We start from the raw sequence: 23041 nt of genomic DNA on the forward strand, positions 1-23041 counted from the left end.
TCTAACCTGCATTGCACGACTTTCTAAGTTGGTCTCCGGCGACGTGGGACTCCTTTGTGCAACTTCGGCGAGCACTGTTTCACGCATCCTCGTAGTGCCTGTTTCTGGCACTTCTCCGGGTGCTACTGGCTACCTTGTCTTGCTCGACGTCCCCTCTCTCTGCTGGTCCAATTTGGACCTCCTGGTCCCTCCTGGGCCTCAGCAGCGTCCAAAAACGCTAACCGCACGATTTGCAGCTAGCAAGGCTTGTTGGCGTTCTTTCGGCGGGAAAACACTTCTGCACGACTCTCCACGGCGAGAGGGATCCGTCCACCAAAGGAGAAGTCTCTAGCCCTTTTCGTTCCTGCAGAAACCTCAGCTTCTTCTGTCCAGTAGAAGCTTCTTTGCACCCGCAGCTGGCATTTCCTGGGCATCTGCCCATCTCCGACTTGCTTGTGACTTTTGGACTTGGTCCCCTTGTTCCACAGGTACCCTAGATTGGAAATCCACAGTTGTTGCATTGCTGGTTTGTGTCTTTCCTGCATTATTCCTCTAACACGACTTCTTTGTCCTTAGAGGAACTTTAGTGCACTTTGCACTCACTTTTCAGGGTCTTGGGGAGGGTTATTTTTCTAACTCTCACTATTTTCTAATAGTCCCAGCGACCCTCTACAAGGTCACATAGGTTTGGGGTCCATTCGTGGTTCGCATTCCACTTTTGGAGTATATGGTTTGTGTTGCCCCTATCCCTATGTTTCCCCATTGCATCCTATTGTAACGATACATTGTTTGCACTGTTTTCTAAGGCTATACTGCATATTTTTGCTATTGTGTATATATATCTTGTGTATATTTCTTATCCTCTCACTGACGGTACACTCTAAGATACTTTGGCATATTGTTATATTGTTATAAAAATAAAGAAACTGTATTTCAGGTCCTGAGCTCGCCCCCCACGACCGCAGCACCAACCTGCTGCCTTCTGCCTCTGTCCCACGAGCACGCTGCCGTTTGCGTGTTCGAGGCCCTCCTCCACCCGCAGGCATCCTCCTGCGCCTCATCCCTGGTGGCTAGTGGGCTCACTTGACCCGTGTGCCGCTTCCGCCGTCCTGTAAGTGTTTTTTGGCTTTTTCGTTTTTTCAGCGCCTCGCCGCCGGCGCTTCTGCCCCCTTTGTGCCCCCCTGATTGCTGTCTCCCCGATCGTGTATTGTGCCATTATTGTATTTCTGATTGTATTTTCTCATTGTAACTGCTTGTAGTTTTGCTCGTTTTCAGTGTTTTTTGCCCCTTGTGCGCTCCCCGTTCCCTGCCGCTGCCTCCCTGCGGCCCCGCCCCCCTCGCGCCCCCATTTGCCGCTCCCTCCCGCCTCCCGCCTCCCAGCTGCTCCTCCCTCCCCCCTCCCTTCTTAATGGCTGGCGCGTCGCGAGTGAGCGAACTCTGACCTGTTTCAGGTCCTGAGCTCGCCCCCCACGACCGCAGCACCAACCTGCTGCCTTCTGCCTCTGTCCCACGAGCACGCTGCCGTTTGCGTGTTCGAGGCCCTCCTCCACCCGCAGGCATCCTCCTGCGCCTCATCCCTGGTGGCTAGTGGGCTCACTTGACCCGTGTGCCGCTTCCGCCGTCCTGTAAGTGTTTTTTGGCTTTTTCGTTTTTTCAGCGCCTCGCCGCCGGCGCTTCTGCCCCCTTTGTGCCCCCCTGATTGCTGTCTCCCCGATCGTGTATTGTGCCATTATTGTATTTCTGATTGTATTTCTGATTGTATTTTCTCATTGTAACTGCTTGTAGTTTTGCTCGTTTTCAGTGTTTTTTGCCCCTTGTGCGCTACCCGTTCCCTGCCGCTGCCTCCCTGCGGCCCGCCCCCCTCGCGCCCCCATTTGCCGCTCCCTCCCGCCTCTCGCCTCCCAGCTGCTCCTCCCTCCCCCCTCCCTTCTTAATGGCTGGCGCTGCGCGTCGCGAGTGAGCGAACTCTGACCTGTTTCAGGTCCTGAGCTCGCCCCCCACGACCGCAGCACCAACCTGCTGCCTTCTGCCTCTGTCCCACGAGCACGCTGCCGTTTGCGTGTTCGAGGCCCTCCTCCACCCGCAGGCATCCTCCTGCGCCTCATCCCTGGTGGCTAGTGGGCTCACTTGACCCATGTGCCGCTTCCGCCGTCCTGTAAGTGTTCTTTGGCTTTTTCGTTTTTTCAGCGCCTCGCCGCCGGCGCTTCTGGCCCCTTTGTGCCCCCCTGATTGCTCTCTCCCCGATCGTGTATTGTGCCATTATTGTATTTCTGATTGTATTTCTGATTGTATTTTCTCATTGTAACTGCTTGTAGTTTTGCTAGTTTTCAGTGTTTTTTGCCCCTTGTGCGCTCCCCGTTCCCTGCCGCTGCCTCCCTGTGGCCCCGCCCCCCTCGCGCCCCCATTTGCCGCTCCCTCCCGCCTCCCGCCTCCCAGCTGGTCCTCCCTCCCCCCTCCCTTCTTAATGGCTGGCGCTGCGCGTCGCGAGTGAGCGAACTCTGACCTGTTTCAGGTCCTGAGCTCGCCCCCCACGACCGCAGCACCAACCTGCTGCCTTCTGCCTCTGTCCCACGAGCACACTGCCGTTTGCGTGTTCGAGGCCCTCCTCCACCCGCAGGCATCCTCCTGCGCCTCATCCCTGGTGGCTAGTGGGCTCACTTGACCCGTGTGCCGCTTCCGCCGTCCTGTAAGTGTTTTTTGGCTTTTTCGTTTTTTCAGCGCCTCGCCGCCGGCGCTTCTGCCCCCTTTGTGCCCCCCTGATTGCTGTCTCCCCGATCGTGTATTGTGCCATTATTGTATTTCTGATTGTATTTCTGATTGTATTTTCTCATTGTAACTGCTTGTAGTTTTGCTCGTTTTCAGTGTTTTTTGCCCCTTGTGCGCTCCCCGTTCCCTGCCGCTGCCTCCCTGCGGCCCCGCCCCCCTCGCGCCCCCATTTGCCGCTCCCTCCCGCCTCCCAGCTGCTCCTCCCTCCCCCCTCCCTTCTTAATGGCTGGCGCTGCGCGTCGCGAGTGAGCGAACTCTGACCTGTTTCAGGTCCTGAGCTCGCCCCCCACGACCGCAGCACCAACCTGCTGCCTTCTGCCTCTGTCCCACGAGCACGCTGCCGTTTGCGTGTTCGAGGCCCTCCTCCACCCGCAGGCATCCTCCTGCGCCTCATCCCTGGTGGCTAGTGGGCTCACTTGACCCGTGTGCCGCTTCCGCCGTCCTGTAAGTGTTTTTTGGCTTTTTCGTTTTTTTAGCGCCTCGCCGCCGGCGCTTCTGCCCCCTTTGTGCCCCCCTGATTGCTGTCTCCCCGATCGTGTATTGTGCCATTATTGTATTTCTGATTGTATTTCTGATTGTATTTTCTCATTGTAACTGCTTGTAGTTTTGCTCGTTTTCAGTGTTTTTTGCCCCTTGTGCGCTCCCCGTTCCCTGCCGCTGCCTCCCTGCGGCCCCGCCCCCCTTGCGCCCCCATTTGCCGCTCCCTCCCGCCTCCCGCCTCCCGGCTGCTCCTCCCTCCCCCCTCCCTTCTTAATGGCTGGCGCTGCGCGTCCGCTGCGCGGACGCGCGCAGCAGGCGCGCCAGAGGCAAGCCCGTCTGCGCCCGTCTGCGCCCGTCCGCGCCTGGACCGCGCCCAGCGCCACACCCCCTGGCCCTCGCGCCCCCCGCATCCGCTACTCGATCAACGAACTCCGCGCCTTCAACCCCGGCCCCTCCACTGAATGCTGCCGGGCATCCCTGAAGCACACTAAAGGACCTTTTTCCTGCCGTACCTGCAACTTCTCCTGCATCAGAACGACCAATCCAACTACGAAAACATCCAACCCCAACCACCTGAACTGCATCCTCATCAACACCCGCTCCGCACGGAAACACGCCATCGAGCTCTGGGATTTGCTCGACACCACTGCTCCTGACGTGGCTTTCCTGACCGAAACCTGGTGGAACGACTCCTCGTCTCCGGACATCGCCATCGCCATACCGGACGGATACAAAATCACCAGACGAGATCGAACCAACGGAATCGGCGGCGGAATAGCCATCGCTCACAAAGCTACCCTCAAAATCCACACCCACTCGGACGACACCCTCAGGACAGCCGAACACCTCCACTTCCAGATCCACACGGACCCCAACACGACCCTCAGAGGAACCCTCATTTACCGCCCTCCAGGACCAAGACCCCCCTTCAACGACACCATCGCCGACCTTGCAAGCACCCACGCCCTCGCTTCCCCGGATTACATCCTCCTGGGAGATCTGAACTACCATCTGGAAAATGCCAACGACGTCAACACCGCGTCACTGACCTCCAACCTCCTCAACCTCGGTCTCCGCCAGCTAGTCAACACACCTACCCACATCGCCGGACACACCCTTGACCCCCTCTTCACCTCTAGCAACCACATTTCCTTCAGCCACACCTCCGAACTCCACTGGACTGACCATCACTGTGTCCATTTCACCTATAAGAAAACCACAGAGCAACACCGCATCCAGCTTCCTCCCCACCGCCGCTGGGGCAAAATCACCCAAGAACAACTGACCAACACCCTCGTCAACAACCTTCCACCCGACGCAATCGACCCGAGCACAGCCGCCATCAACCTCCATCAATGGATCCTCGACTGCGCCAACACCCTTGCCCCTCTCAAGAAACCCACCACCACCCAAGGAAAGAGAAAACCAGCCTGGTTCACAGACGATCTCACCACCTCCAAAAGCAACTGCCAGAAACTCAAAAAGAAATGGATCCAAGAACGCACACCCGACAACCTCGCCGCCCTCAAAAACGCCAACCGCGAACACCACCAACGGATCCGCACCGCCAAGCGCGCCCACTTCACCGAACGCATCAACAACAACGCCCACGACTGCAAAGAACTCTTCGGCATCGTGAAGGAACTCTCCAACCCGAAAGCCAACTCCAACGACATCCCGCCCTCCCAGAAACTCTGCGACGACCTCTCCACCTTCTTCCACCAGAAAATCACCACCATCCACGACAGCTTCATCACCGGTCCACCGCCAGACCCCACCCCCGACGTCTCCTCCCGCGACTGCCGCCTCACCGCCTGGACCCACGTGGACGAGGCAGAAACCATAGCAACCATGAACACCATCCACTCAGGCTCCCCCACGGACCCCTGCCCCCATCATGTTTTCAACTCAGCAAACGCCACCATCGCCCCCGAACTCCGCAAGATCATCAACCTCTCCTTCACTTCTGCCACCTTCCCGGACAGCTGGAAACACGCAGAAATCCAACCCCTCCTCAAAAAACCCAAGGCTGACCCCAACGACCTCAAAAACTTCCGTCCGATCTCTCTCCTCCCTTTTCCAGCGAAAGTCATCGAGAAGATCGTCAACACTCAGCTCACCCACTTCCTCGAAGACAATTCCATCCTGGACCCCTCACAATCCGGATTCAGACGAAACCACAGCACTGAGACCGCCCTCCTCGCCGCCACAGATGACATCAGACATCAAATGGACAACGGCGAAACCTCAGCCCTCATCCTCCTCGACCTATCAGCCGCTTTTGACACCGTCTGCCACTGCACCCTACTGACCCGCCTCCAGGAAGCCGGCATCCAAGATAAAGCCCTCCACTGGATCTCATCCTTCCTCTCCGACAGAACGCAGAGAGTCCGTCTCTCCCCTTTCCGCTCCAAAGCCACCAACCTCATCTGCGGCGTCCCCCAAGGATCCTCCCTCAGCCCCACGTTGTTCAACATCTACATGGCCCCCCTCGCTCAACTGGCCCGCCAACATCATCTCAGCATCATCTCCTACGCCGACGATACCCAGCTCGTCCTCTCCCTGACCAAAGACCCGCTCACCGCCAAAACAAACCTCCACGAGGGACTAAAATCCATCGCCGATTGGATGAACAACAGTCGCCTGAAACTCAACTCTGACAAGACGGAAGTCCTCATCCTCGGACGCACTCCCTCGGCCTGGAACGACTCATGGTGGCCCTCCGTCCTCGGACCCCCACCCACCCCTGCCAGCCACGCAAGAAACCTCGGCTTCATCCTGGACTCCGCCCTCACCATGTCCAAACAGGTCAGCGCCGTCTCCTCCTCCTGTTTCAACACCCTCCGAATGCTCCGCAGAATTTTCAAGTGGATTCCAACAGAAACCAGAAAGACGGTGACCCAGGCCCTCGTCAGCAGCAGACTTGACTACGGCAACGCACTCTACACAGGCATCCCAACCAAAGACATCAAACGCCTCCAACGTATCCAAAATGCCTCCGCCCGACTGATCCTCAACATACCCCGCCGAAGTCACATCTCCCCTCACCTAAAGGAACTCCACTGGCTCCCGGTAGACAAGAGGATCACCTTCAAACTCCTGACCCACGCTCACAAGGCACTTCACAACACCGGACCCTCCTACCTCAACACCAGACTTCACTTCTACACCCCAACACGTCAACTCCGATCCGCCAACCTCGCCCTCGCCATCGTACCCCGAATCCAGCGCAAGACATCCGGCGGCAGATCCTTCTCCTTCCTCGCCGCCAAGACCTGGAACTCTCTCCCCACATCCCTTCGCCAGACCCAGGACCTCCTCGCATTCAGAAGGCTCCTCAAGACCTGGCTCTTCGACCGATAAACCAGCAGCGCTCCTCTCCCCCCCCCCCCCCCCCCTCAGCGCCTCGAAACCCTGACGGGTACATAGCGCGCTTTATAAATACTATGATTGATTGATTGATTGAGTACACTGTGAGCACGATACATGGGGCATGAATGCATGGTGTGCTGTGTGTCAGGGCCTCGTGTAGGTGGGGATTGGTGGAAGGGCCCTGGGCAGCGTGCTGCATGTATGGTGGGCCATGTCTGTGCGTAAGGGGATGTGAGGGCTATGGTGGTCCATGAGTGTAACAGGCAGGACGGTCTGACTGATACCTTTTACTATGGGTATTTCTCCGTAGGTCAGCGCCCATCAGAAAAAGGGTATATGGCATGCCATCGCCAAGGACGTGCAGACCCTGGGGGTCTACGGCAGGCAGAGCACCCACAGGCGTAAATGGTGTGAGGACCTGAGATGCTGGACACAGAAGACCGCGGTGGTCCAGCTGGGGATGGCCTCCCAACGAGGAAGGGGTGCCCGTCGAACCCTGATCCCCCTGATGGCCCGCATACTGGCAGTGGCCTATCTGGAGCTGGATGGGCACTTGGGGGTTGAGTACAGTGCCCCAATATACTACTTGCGTGTGGTGGGGTGGCATCCGGGAGGGGGATGCGGGCCTGTGGGTGCCCCTAGGCCAGGCCGGACATTGCAGGGTAGGTCCCATGTTGGGCAGGGTGGCGGAGGAGCAGAGGCACCGGCGACGGGGAGAGCTGCATCCCACAGGGCCCAGGAGGCCAAATCCACCAACCGTGATGGCACCAGTGCAATAGAGGGCGAGGGGAGCACCACAGCGGAGACTGGAGGGGACAGTTCTGACAGTGATACCTCCTCCAATGGAAGCTCCCTGGTGGTGGTAGACACCTCTGTGCCCACTCGACCTACAGTTACAGCCGCCACCCCCGTACCAGCACCACCCTCCCAGCAGCCCCTCAGCTTGTTTCCCGTGCCCGCTCACCCAGGAGAGTGGGCATCTCCTTCGCCCCAGGCACCTCAGGCCCTGCCCCAGTTAGCCCTGCTGCCCTGAGTGAGGAGGCTAGTGACCTCCTGCGATCCATCTCTTTTGGGCAGTCAACCATTGTGAATGCCATCCAGGGGCTGGAAGCCCATTTGCAACAGACAAATGCATTCTTGGAGGGCATTCACTCTGGCATGGTGGCCCAACAGAGATCAATCCTGTCAGGGAGACCGGATCCTCGGGGCTTGCGCCTGTTCCCAATATGTCCACCTCCTGGCAGCTCCTAACTCTATTAGCTATTATAGCACAGAGTTAAAGAATGGCCAAGTGGGGGATGGGGTTTTAGGTTGGGAACAGCGGGGAAGGAGAACTGTGGGAGCAAGAGTTAAGAACACGATAGCAAGATTATGCACTTTGACTTTCATAAACTTTGTTCCTAATATTTATATACTGATAACATGAATGATCAAGAGCTTTTCTATAACATGACCTTACTAGCTCAGGATACCTGGAAAATAAAGAAGGATTATGCAAACTTTCATATGAGCGTTCATAGAATAACACCTTATACTTTGAACATTAAACTGTCTCAAGTTAGTTCTTGGAATAGCAACTACATTATAACAAGAATCAATGAACACATTAGTTTTCATGAATGAACTGTGATAGACTCAAGAATGATATTGCAAGATCACACTATGGTGGTCATTATGACCCTGGCGGTATTACAACCGCAGGGCCAAAATGACGGGAGCACCGCCAACAGGCTGGTGGTTCCTCCCGGCGTATTTTGACCGCGGCGGTAGCGCCGCCGGGGTCGGCGGTTTACCGACACAATGGCCCCCGCGGATGGATTACGAGTCCCCGACCGCCAGCCTTTTTCTGGCGGTCTGAACCGCCAGCCTTTTTCTGGCGGTCTGAACCGCCAGGAAAAGGCTGGCGGTACGGGGAGTCGTGGGGCCCCTGGGGGCCCCTGCACTGCCCATGCCACTGGCATGGGCAGTGCAGGGGCTCCCTGACAGGGCCCCATGCGACTTTTCACTGTCTGCTGTGCAGACAGTGAAAAGCGCGACTGGTGCAACTGCACCCGTCGCACGGCCGCAACACCACCGGCTCCATTTGGAGCCGGCTCCCATGTTGCTGCCCACATCCCCGCTGGGCCGGCGGGCAGAAACTTGATGTCAGCCCGCCGGCCCAGCGGGGATGTCCAAATGGGCACCGCTGGAGTGCGGCTGCATTGGCGGCCGCACAGCGGTTACAACCGCTGCCCTCCCACCAATGTTGTAATGAGGCCCTATGTCTTATATTGCATGAGAAAATATACACTTTAATACAAAAATGTACATCGAGATTTCAATGGCTAGAAATGATTGCGCACTCTGCCGATATGATCTACAAAGGTTAATGGTCAAGAATGAATTGCACCAACTGTTGCCTATTCAACCATCAAGATTTAAATGCCAAAATACGATCGCGCTCACTGCTGACCTGAACTTCAAAAGTTAAATGCCAGGAATGAATCGCACACACTGTTGCCGATTCGAACATCAGGGTTTTAATGCCATGAAATTATCACGCACACTGCTGACCTGAATTGCAAGAGTTAAATGCCAGGAATGAATCGCGCACACTGTTGCTGGTTCGAACATCAAGGCCCCGTATTTATACTTTTTTTAGCGCCGCTTTTTGACGCAAAACGGCGCAAACCTACAAAATACAATGGCATTTTGCAAGTTTGCGCCGTTTTTGCGTCAAAAAACGACGCAAATGCGGCGCAAAAAAAGTATAAATACGGGCCCAAGTTTTTAATGCCAGAAAACGATCACGCACACTGACGACCTCAAAGGCAAGAGTTAAATGCCAGGAATGAATCGCGCACACTGTTGTCAATTCGAACATCAAGGTTTTAATGCCAGAAAATGATTGCGCACACTGCCGACCTGAAATGCAATAGTTAAATGCCAGGAATGAATTGCGCACACTGTTGCCGATTCGAACATCAAGGTTTTAATGCCAGAAAATGATCATGCACACTGCCGACCTGAATTGCAAGAGTTAAATGCCAGGAATGAATCGCGCACACTGTTGCCGATTCGAACATCAAGGTTTTAAATGCCAAGATAATGATTGTACACACGGCCAACCAAAAAGGCCCAAAACTCAAATATCTCTGATAACGGAGTCGGGGCCTAACCCGATGTCTGCCTTCCTGCCCTGCTGAAGGATCACCACGATAACGAGTACAGGGCCTGGAAAATCCTAGGTAGGCCTTTGGAAACAGGAGCTCAGGAGAATGCTGCTGCTCTGCACCAGGACCTCTGAATAGTGAGCATGTGGAGCTGGGCTGGGTCCCTTAAATAGACCCAAGCCCCGCCCATGTGCCAAACCTAGCCAGACTGCAGGAAGGAATTCTAGAAGGGTTCAGAATAGGGACCACATGCTGTAATCCTGCAACAAAGCCTTGAAATTGAGCAATACATTGCAAACAGTATTAAAGACGTTTCAGGATAAATCTCTGCAATGCAAATGATTAACATACTGCATCAACACATAATGCATGAATTATTACATTACATAAGGATTGGCTTTTTGGATTACGTCGCCCGTAAAGCGCACACCGTCCTGATGTTGACAAATCCTGATGGCAGCCATTGTCCCTGTTTCTAGCCACCCACTCCAACTTCCTCTACCCAATCCCATTCCCCTCAACCCCAACCTATTCCGAGCACACAGGCAGACCAGCATGCACCCACGACAACACACAGGAGTGGTTCAGGCAAACACAAGCACCACACATCATCCCACAGGCACTCACACAAACACCATCAAGATGCAGACATACTAACATCCACTGCCTCCACTGTGTCCCCCTCCTCCTCGTCATCCACCTCCCTCCCAGTAGCGTCTACACTCACACCTGCATGCACTACATCCTCATCCACTACCACCATTACGCCTATCAGTACATGCCCCTCACTGGCAGTCACCACCCACACATCCATGCACACGACCCCTGCGTCCGCTCCCATTGTGTCTGTGCCCCCTCCTCCCAAAGTACACAAACGCAAGCACTCAGACACCCAACAGCCATCCACCTCACAACAGCATCCAGTCCATGCACCAGCACCCAAAATCTGCAGACAGACACCTCATACAACCACTCTCTCTTCCTCCAATACCAAACCTTCACCCTCTTCCTGCCCCAATGTCCCTAAGAAGCTTTTCCTCTCCTCCCTTGACCTCTTCCCTACCACTCCCCCAGTCCTTCATGTCGGGCCAGGGTGGTCAGAACCCAGGCAAGCATCCTAGCCACCCAGTCCACGACCACAGTAGTGCTGACAGCTACTGCAGGTGAGAGAGGATCCCGGGCACCAGACAGCCACACTGAAAGGATGCCTGCACCAGCTGCGTCTAGGAAGGGCAAGGAGGCACTACCAGCTGGGTCTAGGAAGGGCAAGGAGGCACCCCCTGCTGCTACAGGGAAGGGCAAGGGGCAATCCCCGGCTGCTGCCAGGAAGGGCAATGGGCCTGCACCAGCAGGTAGGAAGGACAGGAGGCCTGGTGCTGGGAGTCATTCGGAGCCCCCATCACCAACCATAGTGGTTCAGCCATCCAATGCTGCAAGGGAAGGGCTGGAGCCTCCCCCACCACTGCCACCACTGCCACCAGCACTGCCACCAACAGTGCCACCAGCACCACTGCCAGCAGCCCCAGTGGGCAGCTGTCCGAGGCTGCAGGGGAAGGGCTGGAGCCTCCCCTCACCACTGCCAGGCGGGCAGTGTGTAGTCCTGCATCCATGGGCTGTTGTGCGGCCTGGGCCCTGCAAATCCTGTGGGACTGACACCCAGGTGAGAGACTGTGACCTTGCACTCCCCAAGATCTGCATCACAGGACACAATGCCCCCTCCAGAACCAGTGGAAGAAGCCATCCACTCACCCCATCCTTCCCAGGATGAAGCACACTGGGCACAAGGCCCCCTCCAGAACCAGAGGAATAAGCCATCCACTCACCCCATCCTTCCCAGGATGAAACACACTGGGCACAATGCCCCCTCCAGAACCAGTGGAGAAGCCATCCACTTGAGAGACTGTGGCCTTGCACTCCCCAGGACCAAGCAGTGGGCAAACCACCCACTTGGGAGACTGTGGCCTTGTACTCCCCAGGACCAAGCAGTGGGCAAACGTCCCACTTGAGAGACTGTGGCCTTGCACTCCCCAGGACATCGCACAGGGCATGTTGCCCCTCCAGGACCAGTGGTGTTATACCATCTTCTGGCTGAGGTGCCCCCCCATTTCCTGTCTCCCTGAGGTGCCTGTGTATTTACAACCTGATGGCCCTGGAGTGTTCTGTCTGTGTTGTTGCAGGAGTGAGGTGGGACCTTGGCCTATGTGTTGTGGCCCTGTGGCCCACAGATATTGAGGACTGGGCAGTGTCCCTAAATTTGTAAATATGTATATACATTTGTATTTTGATGCACTTATTCATAGTATTTTATCTTATTACACTCACTATCTTCAAATCATTTTGTCCTTGCGTTATTCCTGAAGGGTACGGGGAGAATATGTAATGTTAATGTATCTGGTTGTGTGTATGGTTTTGGGGGTGGGGGTATTGTGTGTTGAGTGTTTGTGTCACTCTCTTTTTCCTCCCCCCTCCCTTGTGTGCTAGGCGCAGAACTCACTGTGGTCGTCTTCACCGGCATTGATGTTCATAATGCAGCAGAAGGTAGACGAGCATGGGGAATATGTGCAGCTTGGGCTCCATGGCGTCGTGGTTGTTCCCTGAGTCTCCACAGGTGAGTCCTTTGACTTCTGAGATCTGTTTCTGTCAGGCTTTTGATGTCGTTGGTACCGCCCCTGAAAAGGTGGCGGATAGGCCGGTCATAATAGAGTGGGCAGTACATTGTCTTCTGCCTGGCTGTTGGCGGTTACCGCCGTTGTGCTTGTTGAATCCACTGTGGCGGACGGTGTGTTAAAGTGGCTGTCTGTCTGAGCGGTTTCCGCCGTGGTCATAATTCCATTTGTGTTACCGACGGCCTGTTGGTGGTATTACCGCCGTTTTATCACCGACTGCCAGGGTTGTAATGAGGGCCTATATGTTTAGCTAGTTATTGTTTAGCTGTAGTTCCTGTTGTCCTTGTTTAAAGATGTATTTTGAGAGGGTTGGGGGGGCTAATGTTTGTCATGTGCCGTCAAATGTATAGGATAAGTTAAGATAAGCTAAGTTAGTTTTAGGTATAAATTAGGATAAGATAGTGTAGCTTAAGTTAGTATAGGTAGGTTAGTTACTTTAAGGAATTTGGGGATTAAAGTTATAGTTTATTAAATCTTCTTGTTACCTACTATATGGCCTTAATCATGGTTCACTGTTTAGGTGGTAGCATGTCTGCACAGGTCATGACAGGCATATGCCTTTGTTCCTACAATCAATACTTTGAGATATGTGTGACTATGTGTTTCCGTACGTTCAAGTACCATCGGCAATGGTGTCACATCAGCTACCTCCAGACACCATTCACCAATGTATGTGACAATCTGGATGTGCATGTATACACATTCCAAAACATGTATTCATACGCAGTTGCTCTGTGTTGGTAAGTCATGAGACATGCATTGTTGTAATGTTGTTGTAATTGCACTCACCCTAAATCAAGGATTTGTTGCTGACCCACTTATGGCTGCCCCTCACAGTTTTGGACATGCATCATTTGTTTGTCACATGAAGGTTGACCTGTTGCTACCATCCTTGCTTAGCACAGCCACTTGTGTTGTGATTTTACCACCTGTCACAATTCATGCATGGTACCTGTTGCATGACATGCTTAGGCGTCTCAGGAACTGCTTGCTAGTCAACACAGAAATCAGCCACCTCACCTATGTTTCAGTGTGAGTGGTTTTGTGTCTGTCACAAATACACACATATCCCTTTGGTAAGCAGTCAATGTATCAGCTTCACACATCGCAACATGTTCATGTTGTTAATGCTTCTGACACATACAACATCAAGATTGTGCTAAGTGAGTTTATTTACAAATGCGATTTTCCGTCAGTAATTCTGTACATGACAAATATTGACCCCAACAAATGTACTTAGCCATTGGATGTCCAGACAGAGTCCATCGGGGTGTACATGTCCTGGGACGTGTAGGAGAGGAGTGCTTAAGTGAGGAGGAGGAGCACATTGCCATTAGGGAAGATTGGATAAAATGGCAGTCCACATGTCTAAGAGGTCAACAGTGGGAGAGTCCAATTGAGGACAATGCCAGATGTTATGCCGCTGGCATGGTGTTAAGTACAGAACAAATTAGAAAGGGGCATGTGCCACAAAGAGCTACCGGCCAGCTTTCCTTGTGAAAGATGTTCCTTCCACATCTTCATTCTCTGATGTATGTGTTGCCTCTTGTAACAGGGGTGTTGTATGTGCTACAGTAGAGGGAGACACACATATGTCAGGGGTTGAAGATGTGGATGCTGTGACCCCAGCAGCTCTCATCTGTGGGCACACATGAGGCAGCACAGCAGCAAAGAGGGCCTGCAGGGTCTGCAACACTGCAGCAGTGTCACTGTACCAGACATCCAAGTTGTCAATGAGGGAGTCCAGCTTCTGCTCTATGCACTTGAAGATCTGTTGCATTGTCCCCAGCCTGTTGTCAATCACACTGATGCCACTTTGGCTGGGCATTTGCTCGTGCCTCTGCCTCATGACACCAGCGATGTTGGCCAGGGACTGCTTGAGCCCACGAAGCAGAGAGTGGATGCCTTGCAGGGATGCTGAGTGGTTCTTTTTGGATTGAGACAACTCTGGACCACCTCTAGGATACCCGCCACAGTCTCTATCCCCACCCACACTGTATCTGCCAACTCCCGCTGTACTCCTACTGCAGTTTTTTGGAATGTGAGTGTTGGGTCCTGGGAGTCTAGAGCTGGGGTTAAGCTGGCAGGTGGTGTTTGTTGGCTGTTGGTGGAACATCTGGAAATCCTGTAATGCTGCTTGGCCCCCCTGCTACAGGAGATAGTGTCTGCATGGCACCCAGGAATTCCTAGAGGGTCTCATCATTGATGGTTTGCAGCTGGCCATCCACATCATCGGGGAAGTCCAGGACAGGCCACTAGCCAGGAGGTATATTGTCGTCCTCTGCAATGAAATGAAGGTAAGTCAATGTGAGCGGAGTAGGTGCCTCATTTCAAAAGCCCTAGCCCCACACTGCACAACTGGAGTCTCAGTGACTTTGATGCTCCAGAGGTACAGTGTGGAGGCCACTACTTTACCAGCTTGCACCACACCAACTTATGTAATTGGTGATGGCCCAGTAAATGTGTAACCTGTTCAAACCTTACACCACATAACAGTTGAGTCCCATGGGTGTTGGTGTGGGTGTTCCCCCTCAACAACCATGGATACTCTAAGAAATGTTACACATTCACAGATTTAGTTATCTTGACATGCATCAGATTAGTAAACCATATGAGGTGTGTGCTTGAAGGGGTGCAACAGTGTGACATGACATTGTAGTCCCATGTTTTCCTGTTTTACTATGTGCTGCATATTGCACCACACATGGAAATTGGATGAGGATGAGCATGATTCTTCAAGGTCAGGAAAGTATCCCTTGTAGCACATGGGCAACCATCCCCACAATGCAGGCACCCCCTACACTATGATTCAAGTGTGCCTGTGTTGGTGCTAGGAAGCAATGAGTACACCATCATGGAGGAAAGTACAGGTATGTGTTGCATTTTGGTACGTGCAACACATGCCTGCACTTTATACATAACACAGCGAAGCACAACAAGCTGGCTGTGTGGGCTGCACTGCATAATTTCCTAATACACAAGGCACTAAGAAGCTCAATTCCGTGCCCAGTGGTGCACGGCGGTGCAGCAGGTACCTTGCAGCGCTGCCCTGTGCCACCAAAGAAGGGCAGAGATTCACCATATGTACAATATAGGGTGCATTTCTGTCCGCTTTGCCTGCAGTGGTACATAAAATGCTGGCTACTTCCATTGAAGACAGCCTTGGACCATGTTATGAGGATGCCTGCAATATGGGGATGATATTTTAGGAGCATGAAAGGAGACCTTCCTGCACAGTAACTACCCTAAGGGGTGTTATCATCTTACTATAGGAATGGTACCAGAAGAGGAGTATTGAAAATATTTCTCACCGTAGAGTCATTCTTACGCCACCCCTGGGGTGGTGTAGGAATGTGACACTTTCCCTGCCTTGTTAATCTGTGTATGTGTCAGGTTTCTTTGGGTTCCTTGGGTGTGGAGTGGGTGCACCCCAAGCAACACCCATGGAATGGCCCTTTCACAGTGTTCTGCGTGAAAGTTTCCAAAGCCATGAAAAGCTGTGCAAGGTGGCTTTGTGCAGCATTGTAACTATGGATTGGTAAACTGCATCACCAAAGTGTCAATGTGAATAACACTCCCATGGGGCAGTGTTCCGGTAGTGCCCTGTACATGAGGTCCACAGTGGAGTACACCTACAGTAGATGCTGCACTTCACACAATGTGGTAAGTGAGGTGCTGGTTCTGTCCTGGGATATGTTACTTATAGTAGGGCAGTGCACATTACAGGGCTTTTTTCCAAGCCCCCTGTTCCGCTGGTGCCTCCTTGTTTGGCTGTTAAAATTAGGAAATTAGGCACCAGCAGCACAAGGGAGTTGAAGGTGAGCCCCCACATCTGTTTGCTGTTTCACCATAAGCATGCCAGCATCCTAGTCTGTATCCTGCATACAGTACATTTTGGTGCAGGGACATGGCTGCCTCCTCCTTTGATATTACAGGACTTCTTTCTAAGCCCCTTGCGCCGCTGGTGCCTCCCTTTTTATATGTGAAGAAGTGAGGCACAAGCAGCGCAAGGAAGTTGTAGGTGAGCCCCTACATCTGTTTGATGTTTCACCATAAGCATGCCAGCATCCTAGACTGTAGCCTGCAGACAGAACATTTTGGTGCAGGTGTAGGAAAGTACCATCTTGCCTGGCATGTTACCCCCATATTTCACTGTATATATGTTGTTTAGTCTATGTGTTACTGGGACCTTGCCAGGCAGGGCCCCAGTGCTCATAAGTATGTGCCCTGTATGTGTTCCCTGTGTGTGCCTAACTTTCTCACTGAGGCTCTGCTAACCAGAACCTCAGTGGTTATGCTCTCTCTGCTTTCCAAATTTGTCACTAACAGCCTAGTGACTAAATTTACAATTTAAATTGGCATACCGGTACTCCCTTATAATTCCCTAGTATATGGTACTGAGGTACCCAGGGTATTGGGGTTCCAGGAGATCCCTATGGGCTGCAGCATTTCTTTTGCCACCCATAGAGAGCTCTGACAATTCTTACACAGGCCTGCCAGTGCAGCCTGAGTGAAATAACGTCCACGTTATTTCACAGCCATTTACCACTGCACTTAAGTAACTTATAAGTCACCTATGTGTCTAACCTTCACCTGGTGAAGGTTGGGTGCAAAGTTGCTTAGTGTGTGGGCACCCTGGCACTAGCCAAGGTGCCCCCACATCGTTCAGGGCAAATTCCCTGGACTTTGTGAGTGCGGGGACAACATTACACGCGTGCACTGTACATAGGTCACTACCTATGTGTAGCTTCACAATGGTAACTCCGAACATGGCCATGTAGCATGTCTAAGATCATCGAATTGTCACCCCAATGCCATTCTGGCATTGGGGGGACAATTCCATGATCCCCCGGGTCTCTAGCACAGAACCCGGGTACTGCAAAACTGCCTTTCCGGGGTCTCCACTGCAGCTGCTGCTGCTGCCAACCCCTCAGACAGGTTTCTGCCCTCTTGGGGTCCAGGCAGCCCTGGCCCAGGAAGGCAGAACAAAGGACTTCCTCTGAGAGATGGTGTAACACCCTCTTCCTTTGGAAATGGGTGTGAGGGCTGGGAAGGAGTAGCCTCCCCCAGCCTCTGGAAATGCTTTGATGGGCACAGATGGTGCCCTCCTTGCATAAACCAGTCTACACCAGTTCAGGGAACCCTTCTCCCCTGCTCTGACGGGAAACTGGACAAAGGAAAGGGGAGTGACCACTCCCCTGTCCATCACCACCATGGGGGGGTGGTGCCCAGAGCTCCTCCAGTGTGTCCAGACTTCAGCCATCTTGCTTTGCAAGGTGTGGGGGCACTCTGGGGTGCTCTGAGTGGCCAGTGCCAGCAGGTGACTTCAGAGACCCCTCCTGATAGCTCCATACCTGATAAGGTAGCCAATCCCCCTCCGAGGGCTATCTAGGTTCTCTCCTGTGGGTTCTCTTTAGATTCTGCTTGCAAGTTTCCTTCAGGAATCCTCTGCAACAACTTCAGACTCTTCTGGCCTCAGAGCAACCGCAGCTTGCTCCAATAAATGCTGTAACTGCAACAAAGTGTCTACAAGAGACACTTTTCTTCAACAACCTCAGCTCCAAGTCAGCAACTGCAACAGTTTCCACGGTGTGCATGCTCTGTGGACTCCCTGTCTTCATCCTGCACCAGAAGGACCGAAGAAATCTCCAGTGGATTGAAGGAGTCACTTCCCTGCTCCAAGCAGGCACCTTCCAAGGCGACGATCGGTAACCTAAAACTCCTCTCACGGCACAAAGCTGTCTCCGAAGGACACAGAGGGTTGACATCATCAACATAGACTGTCCTGAGGTTCTGCTGACGCAATTTGGAGGAGGTAAGACCTTGCCTTCCATGAGAAGGACGGTACCCCTGTGTTTTGTGTCTTCTTCACCTCCTGAGGCCTCTGTGCACTCTGCAAAATTTCCTTCATGCACAGCCTGGCCCAGGTCCCCAGCACTCCACCCTGTGACCCACAACTCACTGATTTGTTCTCTGGCGGCGTGGGACCTTCTTTTATCGTGCTGCATCAACCGTGTTTTGCACCTCATTTGAACCCAGATCCTGCAGCTTCCGGGGGTGCTGGCTGGCATCCTGAGGGCTCTCTAAAGTGCTGAGAGCGTCCTCTTCCACCTCACACAGAGTTGAGGCCCCCAGGTCCCTCCTGGGTCCATCCAGTGCCATTTTGATGAAAAATGCACTTTGGCATAGCCAGGGCTTGTTGGTGCCTTCCAACACGAAATCTCATCTGCAACGATCTTCACGCCATGGGACATCTTTTACATCATGCAGGAACCCGCTGGCATCTTCGTAGGGTGCATTTCTGCAGTCTTCTACTAACTAGGGACTCTTCTTTTGCACCCTCTTCTGGGTTGGCAGGGACTCCTCTCCTTCCTGGAACTTCTTTCGACTTCTGGACTTGGTCCCCTTCCTTTGCAGGTCTTCAGGTCCAATAATCCAGCAGTTGTTCTTTGCAGACTTGGTTGGCTGTTTCAAAATCCCAAAAACGAGGTGTAGTGTGTCCTAAAGAAACTTGTAGTACTTTACTCCTGCTTTTCTAGGCTCTGGGGTGGGGTGATTTACTTACCTTTACTGTATTCTTACTCTCCCAGCGGTTCTGCACACACTACACTTGTCTAGGTGGGAATTTGTGATTCACATTCCACTTTCTTAGTATATGGTTTGTGTTACCCTAGAGCTATTTTCTCCCATTGCATCCTATAGGATTTTCTTCTGTTTGCATTGTTCTATGACTATTTACTTGTCTAATTTTGGTGTCTAGTGTATATATTGTGTATAATACTTACCTCCAGAAGGAGTATTGTCTCTAAGATATTTTTGGTACTGTGTCACCCAAATAAATACCTTTATTTTTGGTAACACTGAGTATTGGCTGTACTTGTACATAAATACTGTGTAACTATAAGTGGTATTGCATGAGCTTTGCATGTCTCCTAGTTCAGCCTAAGCTGCTCTGCTATAGCTACCCCTATCAGCCTAAGCTGCTAGAACACTACTACAATCACTAACAAGGGATAACTGGACCTGGTGTAAGGTGTAAGTACCCAAGGTACCCACTACAAACCAGGCCAGCCTCCTACACTGTATTATCTCTGCATTGGTTCCAAAGCATGGAAACGAGCTCTTGACGCCCCTTCCCCAACGAATCACCATTCACGGGCCTACACTCTTAAGCTATTTCAACTCAACCTCTCTTCCTCCTCTTCCATCTAAAGTCCTATAAAAGAAGGTTAATAATCAGCTCTATCTTAATGGAGACTCATCAAGTTCTAGATCCCACATATTCCCACATAATCTGGTTGAACACTGAACTAAGTTGGCCTTACGAGGTGTGGCTGGTGATTTAAAAATGCCTGTGGATCTGGGCAGTATTTCTTTCTTCATCCTCTTAGAATCTAGGCAGCATTTGCCTTCATTTTGCATAGCATCTTAAATATTTCTAAATTTATAAATGTGACATTCAAGGGAACAAACGTCTTGATTTACAAGTCCTTTGCAGGTCACATTTCATATCTCTGTCCTCTGGAGTTCTTCAGGGCTCGTTTTTGATTGAATCCTACCCTTTGACAGCTATGTTGACCTTTGGCACATCTGCTTTATTAATTTTGCCTCTTCTTGGTCGTATGAGGCTGAAACCTAGATTGCATTTAGGTTTGATGCCAATCTGGGTACAGTTCAATCCAGTTTCCGTTTCTGTCTCTATATGGTTGCTAATTGGATGAAAAGAAATGTCTGTACTAAGTGCCCCCACTGTCTCATTTAATTCTGCGAAAACACATGTGTCTTTTACATATTTTTTTTTTTTACATTTGCATACTGTGAACAGGTATCCCTCGCCGTCACTTGGACTGGCACAAACCTTAGTACTGTCTAATATTTGTCTAGATTCGCACTGCGTTCTATAGCTTTTTGATCACCCATTTTTTGGACAATTTTCTGTGGATGAGCTCTTTACCTGTGTCTCATCCACATTAATCACATAGTAAATGGCCTGTGTGTGTTTACCGCCAATGTCCTCCTTTTAAGATAAGCCTGCTGCGACGCAGCAAGGGTGAGAGGCACTTCACTGGGTACACATGAACCATGTGTGCACACATGTGTGGGCTACACATGGGAGACTTATGTCGTGCTAAGCCCGGTACCAGCGCACAGGTAGCTTGGCACAATGGGGACTATGCAGGTATAGGTATTCACCTAGGATAAGCCTCATGAGGGTGGTGTACACTACTAGGGAAAGTCAGTGTGCTTAACTGCTTTAACTATAGTAATACCCCATTATACACCTAGGGGCCAGATGTAAAAAGGGTTTTGCGACTCGCAAATGGCGAAAAACACCATTTGCGAGGCGCAAAATCCTCTCCGGTATGCAGAAATGCATTTTGCGAGTCGGATCCGACTCTCAAAATGCATTTCCGACTCGCAAATAGGAAGGGGTGTTCCTTTCCTATTTGCGACTCGCAATGCTATGCAATTTCATTTGCGACCGCAAAAGCGGTCGCAAATGAAATCGCAGTTACCATCCACTTGAAGTCGATAATAACCCAGTCGCAAACGGGAAGTGGTCCCCATGGGACCCCTTCCCCTTTGTGAATGGAAAAAAAATAATTTTTCAGAGCAGGTAGTGGTCCTATGGACCACTGCCTGCTCTGAAAAATACCGAAACAAAAGGTTTCGTTTTTTTTTCTAAGTGCAGCTCGTTTTCCTTTAAGGAAAACGGGCTGCAGATAGAAAAAAAAAAACTGCTTTATTAAAAAGCAGTCACGGACATGGTGGTCTGCTGTCTCCAGCAGGCCACCATCCCTGTGAGTGCCCATGCTCGCAATGGGGTCGCAAACTGCGACCCACCTCATTAATACTAATGAGGTGGGTCTTTGCGACCCCATTGCGAGTTGCAGAAGGTGTCTGAGACACCTTTCTGCATAGCAAATTGCGACTTGCAATTTGCGAGTCACACGGACTCGCAAATTGCAAGTCGCAATTTGCTTTGTTGCTACATCTGGCCCCTATAGGGAATTGCCTTAGAGTGTAGTTTCCCTTCTCCTTGGCCTACAGAGACCATTGACGTTTTGAACTAGATTGTAACCCGTGCGAGAAAACCAAATTTGGCAATTCTAAAATGATCACTGTACATCCTGTGGGTCATTCTGAGTTTTCAGATTTTCCTGACTCAGCTCAGGATGAGAGCCCAGGCCTGTTGTCACCCTGCTCTGTCCAGTAATTACATTTTCTCCAGCAGCAGAAACAAAGCCCACCCCCACCCAAAAGGAGCAATTAGCACTACTTCTCCTTCCTCCTGAGGAGGGGGTGGGGCGGAATTACCTGTATCAATCTGCCAGCTATCACACTGCACCAGGGATGGGCCTCCCGAAGCCCTGTCTTTTTTAACCTTCCTCTCCCCTTTATAAACTCTTGCACAAGGGGAAGACTCTCTCTTGCTTGTGAACTTTCTACCTGCTTCACTGCTGGATCCTGGACTGCCATGGAGAACTGGAAGAAGGAACCCCCTCGCCCCCACTCAGGACCCCGGACTCTGTCCAGTTGATCCCAAGGACCAGTAGGTCTCCCCAAGGGCCAGTGAACATGGGGAAGCCCTGGCCTTTTCTGCACCTACCATCAAAGCTACAAAGGAGAACTGGAGCAGGGAGCCAAGAGGACCAGCTTTTGGAAGCCTACACTGCATTAGAGGTATGAAGAGTTATTGCAACTGCCTCTGGTGGACAGAGCTCACCACCTTGAGTAAAATGAGCCCACGATTGTCCAGATCAGCCCACCAGGGCCCAAGCTATGGTGTTTTAAAAATTTGGTGACCTTTGAACTTCTCTCCCTCGGACTGCGTGGGGCTCTGCAGTCATATTGATCTATTTCCCCAGCGGTGGACTAGGGGACTCATCCCCCAGGTGGATTTATGCTCTATGGGTCAGACCCCCGAGTGATCTCAACTATGATGAAGCACTGTTGTGCTTCCCCGAGATCCCCAGGATCGGCAGAAGGAGTCCAGGACCACATCCCTGGGCCTGTTGCGTTCACTGAGGACAAGGGGAGAGCCACCATTCCCTACATGGTTTGCACTCCTCGTTCCCATGTTTGGAGGAGAGGGAGGCAGCCACCATCACACGCTTCTGCCCACATTGAAGCGGGCAGACACAACAAAAAGTTGCCAACTCATGCAGTCAAACACAGGAGTGTGAGCCATGCCAGGAGCCAGCACGGGCAGCTGGGGGTGGGCTCCCTGAGCTGCCATCCAAGTTTCGCCATACCAGGGGTGTCTGAGTGTACCGGGCACCCCCACAAAAGAAGAAAGGCAATGTGGCATGAAGCTGCCTACAAGGAGGAAAACCAATGAAAACCTTTGCGCGGATCTCCGTGGCACAGCAGGAGAACTGCTGTTATAATATTATATTCACTGCACTCTGGAAACTTGCCCCATAATGCATTGTGGGGCCTTTCATTTGCTTCACGTTTCTGCCCATACCTCAGCCAGTTGTGGTCCTAGGATGATGGGGCCACCACCAACGCGTTCAGCACAATGTGCTGTTTCTTACTGGATGATCTCTTGGGTCCCCACCTTAATTTGGGGAAGGGCAAAATCATCACTTTTTTCACTTTTCCAGGCATTTCTAATTCTCT

The 23041-nt window shown here is 52.0% G+C and overlaps 1 protein-coding gene across 9 annotated transcripts in view; it reads left to right on the forward strand.

Annotated features, from left to right (window-relative positions):
• Positions 1-23041, forward strand: part of EDARADD (EDAR associated via death domain) — a 1293069-nt gene that overhangs the window by 1242009 nt on the left and 28019 nt on the right. For 3 of the 9 annotated variants that reach the window (XM_069234900.1, XM_069234903.1, XM_069234904.1), the window contains one exon: positions 12231-12357. The exons of the other annotated variants lie outside the window; for them this stretch is intronic. In XM_069234900.1, coding sequence (XP_069091001.1) covers positions 12231-12357 — 127 coding nt within the window. The remainder of the gene's footprint in view (positions 1-12230; positions 12358-23041) is intronic. 9 annotated transcript variants of the gene reach the window in all.

This window comes from Pleurodeles waltl, chromosome 5 (genome assembly GCF_031143425.1).
Source record: "Pleurodeles waltl isolate 20211129_DDA chromosome 5, aPleWal1.hap1.20221129, whole genome shotgun sequence".
NCBI lineage: Eukaryota > Metazoa > Chordata > Amphibia > Caudata > Salamandridae > Pleurodeles > Pleurodeles waltl.